The following is an 18171-nucleotide window of genomic DNA, read 5'->3' as shown; positions in this document are numbered from 1 at the left end:
AATAAGAACGTCTAGAGCTCTTAGTATCACATGAATGCTTTTGGAAAGGGTATTAAAGCTTGCAAGTCTGTTAAGAGGAATTCGGGTGACAGTTTCAGGCAAGAACTGTGTTGTATGTGGGGGAGTACGATTTGTCATACTTCTGCTGATGTTAGACCATCATTTTTGAGGCCTTTGTCTCTAAGCACTGTCTAAAATAGTGTAATGAGATGTGTGCATCCTCCATATTTTCAGTTTGAATCAGAGCTATGGTTTCCTTAGGTTTTGTGACCCAGTAGTTATAGCTTTCAAACTATTAGTCACCTCTCTTATACTTCTAAGGAATATCTGAAATCAGTGCTCAAATTTTTAAAAATGAGCTTACAGAGATACAGCAATTCTTCAGTGTACTGGTCTTAAACCTATGTGTTGACCCCTTTATGCCCCCCAGGAACAAAACAATTTTCTACTGAAGTGGTATTTTGTTTATTCACTTATATTTTGGTCCCTTGCCTTCTACCCACTTCCCCCACATAACCTAGCATATCGGGGGTTTTCTGTTGTTATTGTTTTTTAGTGGTTGGCCAATTCCTAGCTATATTTCTTTAATCTGAATTTTTTTCTTCTTTTTTAGTGAATATGTCACTGTCAATCTCCTCTCCATGGTGTAGAGCTTAGTTGGGACGCTTATGTTTAAATATGGTACTGTCTAGCCCATTTTGGTGAAAATAAACGAGGCTAATTTACATTGTTTTGATAATAAATCTCTAATATTCATTAAGATTCATTGAAATGGATTAGTAATCATTTATATAAACAGCTCCCTTGGCAGAGCTGAGGAACAGGCAAGCATCTGTTTGAAAGAGCAGTGTTTTGCAAGCCTGTTGCTAGTGTGAGCCGTGGCATGCCTAGCACTTCACAAAGTGATTTCTTGTCATGGTTTTAGTTTAAATACACTGAAATTCATTTTACTCTGTTAGGTTCTGCATAGAAGAAATGTCTAGCTTAACCTTGAAGAAAAGTGTTTGTGATAGTAAACTTCAAGACAAACTTAAGACTCTGAAATTCTCCCTGCCAACTGGGATTATTGAAGTCCTTGAGAGCATTTGAAACGGGTCTTTCAAAGGCAGTAAAAGAAACTTTCTCTCTACTGGTTTCAATTGTAGTGTCTAGTTCATAGATCTTTGGTGCTGTAATCTTTTCCACAGCAGTTACTGGAAGTTTCTTTGGGCCATCTTACAGTACCTAGTATTTTCACTGTCAGGCAAATGGAAGCTTAATTTTTCCTATGTCTAGATATATCTCTCATCACAACCTTTTCTTGTTTGCCAGTTCTCTAAAGCAGCAGCAGTAAGTCATGAAGTAAGTCCTCCATGATAATGATAGATAATGAAGTGTAAGTAAAAATGAGGCTCTGCATTTGCTGAGCAGAAGTTAGTACTGAAGTCTTCAACCTGTTTTTGAGTTTAGTTTCTAGTACTTTTAAGTGATTTAACGTATGTTTTGTAGTCCCTTAAAACAGGCTAAAACTTTATAGTGTCACCCATCTTTATCATCTAAGGAGAATTTTCTGCACTTTCCGGCATGTGCCTGTGTGCTGAGTAAAATCTGAATTTCTGTCTTAACTGTTGCTGTACTGATCAACTAAATTCTGGTACTGTAGATCTGTAGCTTTTACATAAACCAAATTGAATCAAAGACTTGATAAACACAGTTGCACAGTACTTATTTATCTGGAGGGATGCATAAAAAGACTTATTTTTCAAGTCAGAGGTTTGGTTTCAAAGGGTAAGTTCTTTACTAAAAGTTTTCTGTTCCTATTAACAAAATGGTACAAGCTTAATTAAAACTCTCAAACACATTATCAACACTTGGAAATGTCTAGAAATTGCATTATACTATGCTAACAGAAGGGATTTTGCTATAAGACAGCAGTCTACTATTACAGGTATTTAAGAATTGAAAATAGTTGTGATCAGTACAAATTACTATACCCTACAATAGCATCATCAAAGTGTGCCAAGGCTGGGCTCAAGGAAGCAATGTTAAGCTTGCTTGAATATGACAGTGTTGAGGAAAACAGCATACAAGTTGGAAGACCTAACATGACGATTTCTGAATGTGGTATCTTCTTCCTTTCCCTGGTTATGAACTAGATCATAGTATTTTGAGTTTATACCTGCTGATTCTGAAGCTTCTAAGTTGTCATTTAGCCTTTAAAATTGTGCATAGATCTGAGAGAGTAAAGTCAAGACACTGAAATATATAGTGCTGTTGCAGAATGCATAAGGTAATTCTCACTGTCTGAAGTTCCATGATTTAATGGTTTTGCTTTTTTCCTGTTTCCCTCCTTGTATAGCAACAGTACTTGGGGAAATTGAGTAATTACCAGGGTTGTCTGTGTCTATGGGGCTTTCTGGTGATGGGTTTGGGTTTTCTTTTTCCCTTGGCTTGAAAACTGGGCTGGTCAGTCTTGGCTGATAATAATTGCTGCATATGAGATTTGTGGTATTTTCAAATGAAGAGACTACCAGCTCCCTGAGGAAGAGTGCAGGCAGGTTAAATATAATTTCATAAACCTCTGTTAAGCACAGACAAGCCCAGGTTAATATCTAGTGCATCTTGAAGTAGGAGGTGAGATCTGATAATGAAGTAAAGGATTGGCATTGATGACATTCGGAGGAAATTGCACTTGATGGTAAGAAAGAAAACAGAGCCAGACTTGTTGCATCTCCCATGCATTCATTTCCTTGCAGGAAGAGGTGCAACAACTCTTACTGGTGGCATTAGAAATGCTGAGTTCAAAGATAAAGCCACCAACTCAAAAGAAGGCATTCATAGAAGTTTTTGTCTAAGATCACTGAAGAAAGAAATGGTTTGCAGGTATCATGTTTTGTGTTGTTGATGATGAACAAATTTTAATTGATGCATATCTGCTGGTAAAATGTGTTAGTAACACTGTTACTGTTGATGGGACAGCAGCAGAAAAAGTGAACTTTTCTTTCAGCAGCTGTGACATCTGAGCCTGGTGCAACTGTAATAATCTAATACTTTTTTTCTTTTGTTAATAATGCTTTCAGACCCTGCAGGAGTGTAGGTGGCTTATATAATGTTCTGTATTTTTCGTGTGGATTGGGTCATGGTAGATTGTATCTCTGAGTTTAGTAAAGCTAAAATTAACTTTACAATTTTGTTTGCTTTTTTGGTTTATTTCAAAGCCTGTGCCATCCAGGACCTTGCCCTTCGTGCCCAGCCTTTGTAACAAAAACATGTGAGTGTGGACAAACAAGGTGAGAATGCTTCTATTATACAAATAGTACTTTATATAAGAATAGCTTATTAAAAGTTTATATATTTTTTCTTATTTATTAAAAATTTACAGAACAAACTTTATTCTGAACTGTAACTTTTGTGCTTTTAAATTAATTAGGAGAATTATATATTTTTATATTTTTAAAAATTAAATTACTCTCTTTTAAGGAAAAAGTAATGCAGAAGTTATCTCAAAATCAACGGTATGCATAGCTGAACTGTCAAAACAGTTTGTGAGTTGATTTGATTTTAAATCCTATTTTAGCATTTCTTTTATTTTGTAGAAGATGGAGAGAGGGGAAGTAGAAAAAAGTTCACATGTTTTCTATGTGAATGGAATGTAATGTCCAGTTACTCCATTCCAGAAATAATAATTGCAAAAATGATGTGTACATTCCCGAAAGCTGTACCACCAGCAAGGGAGAGGTCTGCAGTATATTTCAGACTTGAAGGCTATCTTTCCTGGCGTGTTTGATGCATATAGAATTATTGCCAACAGCAAGAGTGTTGTGGTGCTTTAACCTTAGCTTAAGGTCAGGTGCCCACTGAAGCTGCTCTGTCACTCCCCTCCTCAGATGGACAGGGGCCAGAAAAATATAACACAAGGCTTGTGGGTCAAGATCAGTGCTCGTGGCAGAGATCAGTCACCAGTTACCATCACAGGCAATGCAGGCTCAGCTTAGAGAAAATAATTTATTTCTAAACAAAACAGAGCAGAGCAAAGAGAAATCTTGACACGCATCCCCCACCACTTGCTTCCACCTGGGCTCAACTTTATTCCTGATTCTTCTGTGTCATCCCACTGAGCAGCACAGGGGGATGGGGAATGGGGGTTGTGGTCAGTTTGTTGCCTGTTGTCTCTGCCGCTCCTCCCTCCTCAGATGGAGGACTCCTCTCTTCCTGTGTTCAGCGGCTGCCTGGGGCTAATGCACAACATATAGCATGGGGTCCCTCTCCTGGGAGACAGTCCTCCATGAACTTCTCCAACGTGAGCCCTTCCCAGAAGCTACAGTTCTTCATGAACTGCTCCAAAGTGGGTCCCTTCCACAGGGTGCAGGTGTTCAGGACCACACTGCTTTATTGGGTTTCCTTCCCCACATTGTCCCAAGTCCTACCAGTGACCTGCTGCAGTGTGGGCTCCTCTCTCCATGGGTCCACAGGTCCTGCCAGGACTTTGCTGTAGCCCACAGGCTTCCCAGAGGGCCACAGGGGTCCTCCACAGGCTGCGGGTGGATCTCTGTTCCCCATGATCCTCCATGGGCTGCAGGAGGACAGCCTGCCACACCATGTTCTCTTTCTCTGGCTGCCTGGGAATCTTTGTTGGCTCTGGTGCCTGGAGCACCTCCTCCCCCTTCATTGACCCTGGTGTCTGCCAAGTTGTTTCTGCATCTTTTCACTCCTCTTTCTGGCTGCAAAAATGGCTGCTCCTTTTTTTTGGTTTTGTGTTTGTTGTTTTTTCCCTTCTCCTTAAGTGTGCTGTCACAGAGGAAAAATTAAGAGACTATATTGTTTTTTCCTGGTTTTTAGTAACTTCATTATAAACCCCAAGTCTTCATAGACTACTAGACTCACTATTAAGGCCCACGATTCTGTCTTCGTTGTCCTCAGTAGAGTTGGTATTGTTTAAGTCTTTGGAAAGGTGTTCATAGCAGAAATATCCACTCTCCTGGCGTGATGTGTAGCCATACATTCGGTTCAAGTTGTAGGGTTAACTTTTTCCCTCAACAAAAGGGAAAAAGCATTCTGTAGACTTACTACTTCAGGGGGTGAGAGAGGGAAAGCAGTGGGGAAAATAGGGCATTACTTCCTAAAAACTTTGATTAATAAGTTATGCTCACTGTTTAAAGCTTTGGAATTTGTTTGGTAACATACATTGACAAAGTATTTTCTGTTTTAGTAAAGGCTCTATAGACACTAAGGTGGCTGACAGACTATGGTGTCCTTTCTCTACAGTCATTCGGTGCGCTGTGGCCAGTCAACAAAAATCCATTGTTCTAACGTGTGTGGAAATACTTTGAACTGTGGTAAGCACAGCTGTACTCAGGTGTGCCATGCAGGAAAATGCCCACCTTGCCAATTAACAGTACAGCAAGGTAAGTACTGGAATGCTTCCTGTATATCCATTCTATACTACAGAAACAAGAGAGTGAAATTAAAACAATACCAAGAGGCAAGAGCTTTATTTTTAGTTAACAAAATCAAAATTTAATGCTAGAATATTTAAAAAATAAGCTTATGTCACCATCATTATATATTTAAATAAGAATATGAACGTGAATAGAAAGAATCCTATCAGGATGATTGGGTCGTGTAGCATGTGCCCAGTTAGGACAGACTGGTGGTACTGGACTTTATTAGTTTGAGAATGCTGAATAGTGGCCTTTAAGTAGCTAATGGGAGGTAGTCCAGAAGACAGACACAGGCTGTGCATGGTGGGAGGATGTGAGACAATAAGCTGAAGTATAAATGTTAAAGTATAGGAAAACCTTTTTTTTTTTTTTTTTATTGAGAACTTAGTCAGGTTCTGAAAACTGCTAAAACACTGACTAATGTGGCCTGATCTTAACTGCTGTCTCTAAATAAGGACTTCAACTAGCTGATCCCTTACAGTTCTGTCTGACCTGAATTGTCCTGTAATCTAATCCTACTTCATCTTCTGCTCTAATTCTGACACTTGATTAAACAGTATGTGGAGGGAAAATAGAAAGAGGTATAGGACAGCACATGTCAACCAATTCTTCATGGTTTCTATTAAAATTTTCAAAACTGTCTTGAATGTAAATGAAACTGTACAAGCACATGTGCCAGTATACAAGTAGATTTTTGTTGGTGAGTTTATATAGAAAATGGCAAGTTAATTTTCTCAACTTTTAAGTTAATAATTAACTTACATATACTACTTCTAATAAGTAAGCTTTTTTGTGCAGATACTCTTCCACTTTAGTTTTTCTCTCTGTATTGTAACAAATAAAACAGGAATCCCAGTTTCTGTAGGACTGAGAAATTACAATTGCTGAAATAAACCTGAAGAGCAACTTCATTATCCTTCTAAAAACTGTAACAATTTTCCACATTTTACTTTATTATATTTGTTGTACTGTTGGACAGTGTTTTGTCATCAATATTTTTATGTTGCTTTCTGTAAAATACTGTTTACTTTCAGTGTGTTACTGTGGAAGCAGCTTGAAAGAAGTATTGTGTGGGACAAAGGAAGAATTCTCTGACGGTTTTGGAAATTTCTCGTGCCAGAATATATGTGGCAAGTAAGGTTCCTATAATAGAGGCTTTAGAAAATGTAATTGTGTTCATATTCAGTGATTGTGAGACTCACAGATAATTTCCCTTTTTAAATATCCCCCCCTCCTTTTTTTTGTTTTGGTTTTGTTTTGTTTTTTACCAGAAAATTAAATTGTGGGAGGCACAACTGCACACAAGTATGCCATCCTCAGCCTTGCCAGCTCTGTCCACGACTTCCACAAGTAGTCTATCGCTGTCCCTGTGGTCAAACTCCTCTCAGCAAGTTACTGGAACTAGGATGTGTTGAACGTAAAATTTGCACAGACCCTATTCCATCGTGTGGAAAAACATGTGGCAAACCTCTTTCTTGTGGTAGCTATGGTAATTAGAACTTTTTATCAGAGTATTCAGATTATCTCATTAGTTCCTTAACTGTTTGTTTCAGTGAAATAAATACTTGATTAGTGACTTTGGGTTTTAACTGAGCTGAGTAGAAAATCTGCTGCAGAGCCTGTAGTCTGGCTGTTTGATCATAATAATATACCTTAAAAGTGGGAAATACATTTTTCTAGAGAGCGCTAACACTAACTAGCCTTTTTAAATTTGTTCACATGCCCCTTTCCTGTGTTGGTAGAGGAATAGAGCTGTAGGAATTTCCAGAGTAGTATGTATTGATGTCTTTTAACTTGCATTTGGAGACTGATAGAGATACATGACCTTCAGATGCCCCCAGTAAATACTCATTTCCTGCTGCTGCAAGAGGGTTATGAAGTAAAAAGCAGTGTTGGGGAATTGGAGGAGTTATGTGCAGAATCAATTTGACACTTGAGTGATTGTGTTAGGTAACTCAGGTGTGTTTAATGGTGAGATTGGGTGAAGCTCTGGTTTTACAGAGCTTACATATTTAATCATAGGGGTTTTTTGGTTTTGTTTTGGGGTGAGTGATCAGAATGTGGTGCACAGCTGCTGTCAGGGACAGAACCACAAACCCAGCTGCACATAAGCTTAGTATCTTTGACCAGTGATGCTCCTCATGAACATGTTGATCTTTCTATATTCATTTTTCTAGAGTTTGTTCATACTTGTGAAAGCCTTTGCCATGAAGGAGAGTGTAGACCATGTTCTCACACATCAAATATTTATTGTAGATGTGGCTTCAAAAAAAAGGTAAGTGTGTAAGGCTTGACCATGGAAACAGATAGTCTTGGTTGTTCTTTAAAGGTATGGAGAAAAAGTTGAAGTAGTTGAGGAAAAGACAGCTAAGAAGCTACTGTGTTCCTTGCAAGAACCTCCACTGTGTGCTGATAAAAGTTAACTAGACTATACTGTGAAGTGCTAGTGTAGGCTACTTCCTATGAAGGCAGTTTTAGATATAATTTTGCAGAGTTTACACAGAATTCTGTTTAAGCTAACTGCAAAGTCCTTTGCTAATCTGCAGTATTTATATAGCACAAAGAATGGTGTTTACCAAGAGTAATGCACACTGGTAACCTATCATAAAACACTAATGTCATGGCATGTAGATTTGTTGTAGGCTATTTTTGGAGAGAATATGAAGTTTTTACTGGTCCCCACTTGGACCTTTACAGAGTGACCCTGGAGATTCTCGTATAATAATTAGCATATTATCAAACTGTGCTCTGTTCTGTAATCAGAACTTTGAAATCTTTGGCTACTGTCACAGGAGCCACTATGACTTTTCTGACCGGTTATAAATGATAGAATCATATAATCATTACAGTTGGAAAAGACCTTCAAGATCATCAAGTCCAACCGTCAGCCCTACACCACTGTAACTTCTAAACTATCTCCTGAAGTGCCATATTTACCTGATTTTTGAACAGTTACGGGAACAGCGATCCCACCACCTCCCTGGGCAGCCTGTTCCTATGCTTCACCGCTCTTTTGGTGAAGAAATTTGTCATATTACCCGATCTGAACCTCCCCTTGCACAACTTGAACCCATTTCCTCTTGTCCTGTCACTAGTTATGAGGGAGGAAGAGGCCAGCACCCGCCTCACTGCAACCTCCTTTCAGGTAGCTGTAGAGTGCGATGAGGTCTCCCCTCAGCCTCTTCTTCTCCAGACTGAACAGCCCCAGCTCCCTCAACCTCCCCATAGAAGACCTGTTCTCCACACCCCTAATCAGCCTAGTTGCCCTTCTCTGCATCCTCTCTAGCACCGAAATGTCCTTCCAAATACAGTGGTGCCCCAAACTGCACACAGTACTGGAGATGCAGCCTCTCCAGGGCGGAGTATGGGGTAAGACCACCTCCCTGGCCCGACTGGTCACACTGTTACTGATACAGGTCAGCATGCCATTGGCCTTCTTCGCCACCTGAGCACACTGCTGGCTCATGTTCAGCTGGCTGTCAACCAACACCCCCGGGTCCTTCTCTGCTGGGCAGCTCTCCAGCCACTCTTCCCCCAGCCTGTAGTTCTATCAGGTGGTTATGGTGAAGTGCAGGGCGTTGCACTTGGACTTGTTGAAACTCATACAGTTGGTTTTGGCCCATCAATGCAGCCTGTTTAGGTCCCTCTGCAGAGCCTCCCTACCCTCAAGCACATTGTGGGACAGGTGTATTCCATTTGTTGCTAGCAGATCTGGTGTCTCCCATGATTGAAGAACCCAAGCTCTGATGATGACACCAGTCCCGCAATCATGAATTGCCCTGGTTAATCCTCCTATAGATTCCCTCATCCATCACCCCAGTTTGTGCTCCTGATGCCTTAATCAGTTGCTCCAAGGCCCTGAAATCTCTTTTAATGTATAACATCTTCTTATCATTTAATCACTACCCAACTGAAAAAACAGAAGTGGGTAATAATCTGAAGGCCTCACCAGGGTGGGAAGTTTACTTGTGATGTTCTTTATCCAGGCCCCAGGGAGGCAGCAGACTTCCCTGTGAAGCGGGTCTGGTCTGCATATTGGGCCCTTTGCACCCCTCAGGAGGGAGTCACCCAAAATGATGACTCATCTTTTTTCTTTTTGGGGTCAGTTTTGGTGGTTGGTGTTGGGAGTTGGCTTTGGTGGCACTTCTGGCTTTTGAGGCCTGTCTTCCTTGCTGTCAGCTGGTTCATCCTGCAAGGGGGGCCTATACCTGTTTTGCAAGGGTGTGTTAAGGGAGCACACCTGCTCTGTTTCATTGGACAGCGATATGTTCCCATTGTCACTGCTTTTGTAAGTTGGTGTGGGAAGGCTAGGAAGCTTGCTGAGAGGATATGGAATTCTCTGCTCCACTAATAAGGTTTTCTTCCCATCCTGTTTTTGTGGAGACCAGGATGTGGTAGCATTTTTTTAATTCCCTCTTGCTTGCTCTCCCCAGTGCTCCTTAGGCTGCTCACCTCCTCCTTGAGCTCTGTTACTTCGTTTTGCAGCTGTGCCACCCACCACAGCAGGTCCTCAACCTGCTCACACTGGAGCTGCCCACTCTTAGTAGTGCAAGGCTGTGGCCTTCCTGGCAGCCTGTCACCTGGACGGTTGCCCCCTGCCCTGGGGCCACCCTCTGAGCATCCACATCCGTTTTGGTGGGTGCTGGCAGCACAGTCGTCTTCTGCCACGTAGACACCGTTGCTCCTGTACCAAGCTAACAGTTCTCAGCACCCAGCCCGTTTGTCCTGTTGTGGAAAGTGCAGCGCTCTGAGAGACATCCCAGGAACACCCCCTCACTGCTTGTCTGCTGGGTGTGACTTTATATTGTAAATGATGGGGGACTGGAGAGTGGTAACTGGCGTGTTTGCGTCTTGTTCAGGTGTAACATGCGTCGCCACCTGTAAGTAGTGATGACTTCTGAATATATAAGTCTCTTAATTATGTGTGACAAAGATACCAAGAAGGCTGAGATACTCAACAACCTTGTTGCCTCAGTGTTTACCAGCAGGGGCTCTAGTCACACTGCCTGGGTCACAGAAGGCAAAAGCAGGGGCTGGGAGAAAAAAGAACAGCCTGCTGTAGGATAAGATCAAGTTTGAGAACATCTGAGGACCCTGAAGGTGTACAGGTCCATGGGACCTGATGAGATGCATCTGTGGGTCCTGTGGGAGTTGGTGGATCAAGCAGCTACCACTCTATAATTTGAGAAGTTGTAGTAGTCTGCTGAAGCTTCCACTGACTGGAAAAGGAGAAACCTAATCCTAATTTTTAAAAAGGGGGAAGCATAGACTGTCTCAGCTCTTTGCCTAGCAAGATCATGGAGCAGATCCTCCTGGAAACCATGCAGGTGTGGAAAATAAGGAGGTGCTTGGTTACAGCCAACATGGCTTCACTAATGGCAAATTGTGCCTAACAAATCTGGTGGCCTTCTGTGATGGGGTTAGAGTGTTGGTGGATAAGGAAGGAGTGGCAGGTGTGATCTGCCAAGACTTGTACAAAACATTTAACGCTGTCTCTCACAACATCTTTGTCTCTAAATTGGAGTTACATGGATTTGATGAATCGACCAGTAGGTGGATAAGGAATTGGCTGGATGGTCACACTCAAAGATATGTGGTCAACGGCTCAGAGTCCAAGTGGAGATCAGTGATGAGGGACATTCCCCAGGGGTTGGTGTTGGGACTGGTGCCATTTAGCATCTTTGGTGACATGGGCAGTAGGATCAAGTGCATGCTCAGCAAGTTTGCAGGTGACACCAAGCTGTGTGGTACAGGCAACACACAGGAGGGAGGGGGTGCTGTCCAGAGGGATCTTGACAGGTTTGGGAGATCGTCCCATGCAAACTGTATAAAGTTCAGCAAGGCCAAGTGTAAGATCTTGCTGCACAGCTACAGGCTGGGCGGAGAATGAATTGAGGGTAGCCATGAGAAGAAGGGCTTGGGGGTGTTGGTGGATGAGAAGCTTAATGTGAGCTGGGAGTTAATGCTTGCAGGCCAGAAAGCAAATCATATCCTGGGCTTCATCAAACACATCCTGACCAATGGTCAAGAGAGGTGATTCTGTCCCTCTGCTCTGCTCTGATGAGACCCTACCTGGAGTAATGCATCCAGCTGTGGGGTCTGAAGTAGAAGAAAGGCATAGAGCTGGTGGAACAAATCCATAGGAGGGCCATGAAGATGATCAGAGGCATGGAGCACCTCTCCTGTGAAGACAGGCTGAGAGAGTTGGGCTTATTCAGCCTGAAGAAAGGGTTGTAGTGAAACCTCAGGCCTTGTAGTACCTGAAGGGGCCTACAGAAAAGCTGGAGAGGGACTCTTTTATCAAGGAGTGTTGTGATAGGACAAGGGGATAGGTTTAGATTAGACACTAGGAAGAAATTCTTCACTGTGAGGTTGGTGAGGCAATGGAAGAGGCTGCCCAGAGAAGTTGTGGGTGCCCCCTCCCTAGGAAAGTTCACGGCCAGGCTGAATGGGTCTTTGGGCAACCTGGTCTAGTGGAGGGTGTCCCTGCCCATGTCAGGAGGGTTGGAACAAGATGATCTGTGATGTCTTCTGCAACCCTAACCATTCTGTGATTCTGTATGACATGACTAGGTGTTATCTAGATAAATCAGATGAAACAGCTGAATCTGACTTAACCTAATGGCTTTCTGTTTGTTTCTTAGGAAGTCCCATGTGCTCTCCTCAGAAATAAAGGTACAATGTTATGTTACTTACATAATGGGAAATCATTTCAAATCCGATATGCAGATTATATTAATATTGGGCTTGACTGACGAAGCTGACAAATACCTGTTCAGTACTTAATCTTTTATCCATATTTCTATGACAAGTTGGTCATTTCTTGAGATGCTGCTACTTTTAGGAAGAGGTTTGAAATAAACCTCTTTCATTTCTGTCCCTCTTTTACATAAGGAAATGCTTCTTCAGCATTTGGTATCAAAGATTGCAGACAAGCAGCCTGTTTCAGTTTCAACAGGTCCGTCTGCCACCTGCCATATTTATTAGGCTGCCCTTCTGGCAACCTGCATATCTTTGGGTCAACTTGCACAGCTCAGATTCAAAGTAATGGCTTTTCTCTGCTCTTGTCCAAGTTTTTGGGGAAATAGAAGCTTTGATTCTGCTTCACAGTTGTATTCTGTTGGTCTTTGCATCAGATTGTCAGAGAGTTCCCATTTGACACTGGTATTCTCTATGCAGCATCTCAAAATCCACTTAAGTGGATTTGAGCAGTCTAAAATTGGGTGTGTGTGGGACTCCAGTGTATCAGGATGTCCTGTTTTCTGTGTTCTGTTGTGCAGAGTTGATGGTGTAAAGACTAATGTGGAATTAACAAGTGTCATGTGCTCTGTTCTCCAAAATTTTGTGAAATAAGGATTTGTTTAAATGAAGCCAGGTGTTCACATGGAATGTGCAAGCAATTCAAAAGCTTGCTTGCTGGCTCACTCTATGCTAGTATCTTCTAGGCCTGCAACAACCTTATCTTAGTATTGTGATAACAACTTTTGTTCTCAGCACAAGCAGAGACATTAAAGTTATGACTGTGTTTTTTGGGGTGTTTTTTTCTGTTTGTTTTTAATAGCTGCTATTACATTCATGTGTGACAAGCGATGCAACAAGAAAAGATCATGTGGACGACACAAGTGCAATGAAGTTTGCTGTGTGGTAAGTTTTATGTGTGGTTTTATAAAACTGTTCCTTGCAATGCAAGTTTGGTTTTGGTTGTGATGTTAGAAGACTTTTTGCTCTTGCAGCTTTCCTTATTTGTGTATATTCAGTCTGTATTTGTGGTATTGCTCATGCTGAAGAGGTTTGTGTGTATGCATTCATTTTGCAGCATCGGTTTTATGGGTGTCATGAACGTAAAGCCACCTTGCAGCCTAAATGCAGTTATATCAGTGTAATTGGTTCTTTGTCAATGCAGTGATTCCGGGGAGAATGAGGAGGGGGATGATATTAGTTAGTATACAAACATAAGCTGTGATGTAGCTCTGCAACAGAGGTCTTAACAGAATCTGCTTTAAAAATTGTGTGTCCATATGGTAATGGAGAAAATGTTTAGGTCATGTGGAAGCTATATTTTGCACTACATAGTTTTGTCACTTAGTAGATTATGACCTCATAGAGAAAAATAAACCAGTTTATAGTTTGCTGTTTTTTTTCCCCCCTCTCTTTGATTGTTAGTCTGTTTGCTTTGTTGTTTTTCTTCCCTAGGACACAGAACATAAGTGTTCTTTGGTTTGTGGACGTAAACTCAACTGTGGGCTTCACAGGTGTGAAGAACCCTGCCATCGAGGCAGTTGTCAAACGTGCTGGCAAACAAGTGAGTTATGTGCAAGAGTATATTGTTTCTTATGTATTATAGAAATGTATTCACTTAATTAGTCAGAGTTGGACAGAGAATGTGATCCAGATTGACCAGAACCTGGTTGCTGTTGATTTTTATTGCATGTTTTTTCATGAAAAAGTTACTGACAAAAAGTTATTTCAGTTTAGTAAATTAATCTAAGTGTTAGACTTTGATAGCTAAAATTGAATTACAACGGAGTATAGTCAGTTACACACATTGATCCAGCAATCACTTAAAGCAGAGGAATCCTGCAAGGGAAGGAAAAAGCAGTTCGGAATGATAATTTCTAAGTTAATGGAACCCTTTGTTAACAATATGGTAAGTGTTAAAGATATTCAAGTATGTAGCAGAATTTGTTTAGCTTCAGAATTTCTTTAGATTCAGACTTTCCCAACTTGGTACACTAGTGATTTTTCTCTGACCAGAACCATCTGAAGAAATAAGAGATGTCAGTCATGTGTCTCTTATGTCATTTTCTGGGTGATGAAAAATAGTACTGAATTTCTAGAATTAGATTGTCAGCCAGCAGGTATTGCTGAGCTATTTAAAGATTTTTAGCTGGTCAATAGCTTCAGACAGGTATATATACCCTATTAAAAGCTGTGCCAGTTGAATATACCTCTACAGCTGTTTTTTACCACTTGATGTAGGGACCAAATGTTGATTATTTTGCAACATTGTCATAGTTATATAATACTAAATGTTCTGATTTTGGTCTGAAGCACAGGCCAATCTTTCCTTCTGCTAGTTCAACTTTCAGTTGATCTGGAACATGTCCATATGTGATAGCAGGTTTGAGGGTTAGGGTTTTTTTTTCCCTCAGTCTCATATTTTAATATTTGTATCCCCTTTTTTTACGTAGATGTAGCTTATCACAGAAATTGTAAGCTATTTATTAAATGCAGTTTTTGACAGTGGAGCAGAGAAAGGCATTAATAGAGTCTTCAGCTTGTATCCATCCTTCCACTGTGTGTTTGCCTAAGAAGTTTGAAAGTTTTCTTTAAATCCATCATTGTTGAGTCATAGAACTGTGAATTCTAGGCTTATTCTTGCATCTGCTGTAATGTACAATAAAACTCTGAGGGGAGGGTGTTTCTAGAACAGAATATACTCACCTGTAGTTCCCCTTCAGCTTTCCTCAAGTACTGTCTTTTGGTTAGTAGTTCTGCAGTCACTGCTGGAGAAGGGTGAGTCTCTTCTCTCAGAAAAGGAGTGCTGCTTTGGAACTGCACATGGGAGTGTGGCAAAGAGGGCAGTATGAACCAGACCTCATGACGTGGTGAGAAGGAGCGAGACAGGTGTGAGGGTACTGTTTACAGCTGGAAGTGTCTTAGCTGAGTAGTGCATGTGTTTCTCTTATATAGCATGCATATGGACACAGTCAAAGAACTCCAATTTTATGGAGACCGAATTTTCATAGAAGCATCTTGGAAAAGAGAAGCTACTAGACCCTGTAGTTGAAATAGCATTGTGATCTGTATTAATAGTCTAGGAATACGATCTGCATTCTTCCTGCATATCTCTTCAAAAATAATGAATGTTTCTGTGTCCAAACATATCTTTTGACAAAGCAAAATAGTAATTTGGACTTGTCAGAGGTCCTCTTAGTAACTTCTGGTCTGATTGCCTCAAAATGCAAAGATTTTTCCGAACAGATTTTTTTCGCTGGATTTCATGGGTTTCTTCTTCAGTATCATTAGACTTATCTACATTGCTGCAGTATTTCTGAGGATTGTATTTCATTGAGATGTGTCTTATTCTGGAGAGACCTAAGGATTGCCTCCTGTAAATGGTTCCACTGTTGGATGTGGTACAACTGAGATGTCAAACTTCATTGCTGAAATTTTGCAGTGAGGCTATTTTCTGAGCACAGGAAAAGCAGCTGCCTGCTCAAGGAACCAGATACTTGTCATCATTTCACTTAAATCTTTGTGTCCCTGAAACCTCCCATTTTGAATCTGTCCAGAGGTAAATCCACTAAATAGTATCTCCAAAGATTTCCTGCCTGCTGAGATTGGAGAGTCATTGTGTGATTATAACTCTGTAGCTGATGGGAGGTGCTTCTCAACTCTGAGAAGTCCATCCTTGGCTCTGATTGGCCTGCCTAGCTACTGCTTTTTAGTTGGGCTGCATCAGCCATGGTATTGTTTTCCATGGCTTGGTTGACTGAAAGCTGCCTGTCACACATTTGATTAGATTCCTTGCCTCTATCTTGACTGCTAGTTTTGCTGGGAATGGTGAGGACTGCTATCAAGATGCAGTACTAGAGTGAATGTATACATCTGTGATTCTGTGTGCTTACCTTTCCAGTGTCATTTCCTGAGTATTGAGAGGTAAAGTCCCATTTTGTGCCAGGGTCTCTTTATGCACGCACAGTCCACTTCATGACAGCATTACATCTCTTGGGGGAAAAATAAATTATGTTGGCATTAGACAGCTTTTTTTTTTTCCTTTTTTAAGTTGTCAGTTGTCTGATTGTTTAGATCAGACCTCTCTGCATTCTCTCCCAATTATTCTGATTAGTGCTCTAATCAAGGAACTCATTATAGTTAAGATTACTCACCTGTCACTTTTCATCAATAGCAAGCAGCCAGTGTTTAAGACAGGTATGGTTGGACTCAGTCTCAAAGGTCTGTTCCAACCTAGTGATTCTGTAGCTCTTACTCTGATGTCTCTGGTCTTTCATCTTCCTGGACCACTTGAGAAGAGAAATGCTACTTGGGAAGACAAATGCCATCACTCCAAATGTGTTCCATCTCCATCCCTTTCCTTCTTCTTCCCAAAGCCCCTTATATGCTGAGAATTAGATGATACGGTGTGGACTATCACTTTGGTCAGTTGGGATCAGCTGTCTTGGCTGTGTTCCCACTCAACTTTTTGTGTACCCCCAGCAATCCTGCTGGCAGGGCAGTGTGAGAACTGTAAAAGGCCTTGACTGGGTAAGCACTGCTCAGGAATAACAAAACCATGTCTGATTATCAACATTGTTTTCATCAGAAATCCAAAACATAGCCTCATACTAGCTGAAGAAAATTAACACTCTCCCAATCAAACCCAGCACATTGCCTCATTATTTTTGCCACCTCCATCATGCTCTCGTTGCCCTGATCCGCCCTCTCTTTATTGACCATATTTTATTTTTGTTCTCAGATCTCCTTCTGTATTTCTTGTGGTGTTAATAGTTTCTCTTAGTGTCCTGTTTGTCGAAGAATTTAGCTGTTCGAGCTTTAGTTTGCATTCCAATCAGTCTCTCTCACAGTTTCTTTATGGTATGAAAATGAGCAGCGAGCTGTATTAATTTTTGTACAGTTTAAAGTTTGAGTTGGAATGGTATATGTAAGTATTTCTATGTTTTTTCACTGAGATTTGGAATCTTACAGGAGTTTAAAAACTGTTTCCCAGAAGTGGAAGGGAGAAGAAAGACAAGAAACTAAATATTCCCCAAGACAGAGAACATCCAAATATACAAAGTTGAGTTTCAAGTATTTAGACAGGCTCATAAGCTGATTATGAGTGTCTGTGTAATATTGCATGACACAAAGAAGCATACAGAAAGAAATTCTAGGAACAAGTCAGCAGACTGGCGGCCTTTTAGTAATTTTCTCTGGAATCTTCCCAGTACCATGTGCAGGCTTTGGCAAAAAGACGAAATTTATCATTGGTCTGAAGAATTGATGGTGGGGGAAGTTTGGAGCATGGCGTTTGGTTTATATGCTTTTTGGAAGGGAATTCAAGGGAGATCTCCCTGTTTTTAAGTAAAAGGTAGAACAGCAACAGCTTTCAACTTGACACAAGCGTTTCTTTTGCTCCAATTCAAAACATTGCTGTCAAAGAACCACTCTCTAAAAGCAAGCGTAACTCTTCATGAAGTGATCATAGTCCAGTTTTCCTGTAGGAGCCACAAAAACAAATAAATTCATTACAGTGTTGCTTAATAACAAAAAGAAAGCTGGAATAAAACATTTGCATGTTATATAAAGATTTCTCAGAGTGGAGAAGTGCACACACATGTTTCCATTGGGATTTATTTGGTTTGTTTTTTCAGGTTTTGATGAGTTAACCTGTTACTGTGGTGAATCTGTGATTTACCCTCCTGTCCCCTGTGGCACGCAGCCACCAGAGTGTAAAAAAACATGCACCAGGCCACATGACTGTGATCATCCAGGTGAGTCAGGCCATTGAGTTTCACTTTGGTGTTTTGTTTAGTTTGTTGGGTTCTATAAACCAAAATGTAGAAAAGTGTACTTGCATCTGTTTGAAAACATATTTGCTTTTTTATTAGATGCTTTTCCAGTACTTGTGAATATACCCAAAAGACTGAAAAGCCAACCAACTAAAAACTTGCCATGAATACTGGTTGTGGTACTGTAATTAGTAAAAGCATTGGATTTTTAAAAGTAATTATTATCCACAACACATTAA

The 18171-nt window shown here is 40.8% G+C and overlaps 1 protein-coding gene across 1 annotated transcript in view; it reads left to right on the top strand.

Moving 5' to 3' along the window:
* NFX1 (nuclear transcription factor, X-box binding 1) overlaps positions 1 to 18171 on the top strand; it is a gene marked incomplete at both ends in the record, with an annotated part of 65007 nt that overhangs the window by 25486 nt on the left and 21350 nt on the right. The window contains 9 exons of the mRNA XM_084260033.1: positions 3198 to 3269; positions 5245 to 5384; positions 6455 to 6554; positions 6692 to 6909; positions 7598 to 7695; positions 12065 to 12095; positions 12982 to 13064; positions 13614 to 13722; positions 17795 to 17914. Coding sequence (XP_084116159.1) covers positions 3198 to 3269; positions 5245 to 5384; positions 6455 to 6554; positions 6692 to 6909; positions 7598 to 7695; positions 12065 to 12095; positions 12982 to 13064; positions 13614 to 13722; positions 17795 to 17914 — 971 coding nt within the window. The remainder of the gene's footprint in view (positions 1 to 3197; positions 3270 to 5244; positions 5385 to 6454; positions 6555 to 6691; positions 6910 to 7597; positions 7696 to 12064; positions 12096 to 12981; positions 13065 to 13613; positions 13723 to 17794; positions 17915 to 18171) is intronic.

Source organism: Gallinula chloropus, assembly GCF_964237585.1.
Source record: "Gallinula chloropus genome assembly, chromosome: 2".
NCBI lineage: Eukaryota > Metazoa > Chordata > Aves > Gruiformes > Rallidae > Gallinula > Gallinula chloropus.
This window is presented reverse-complemented; position numbering and strand designations above follow the sequence as displayed.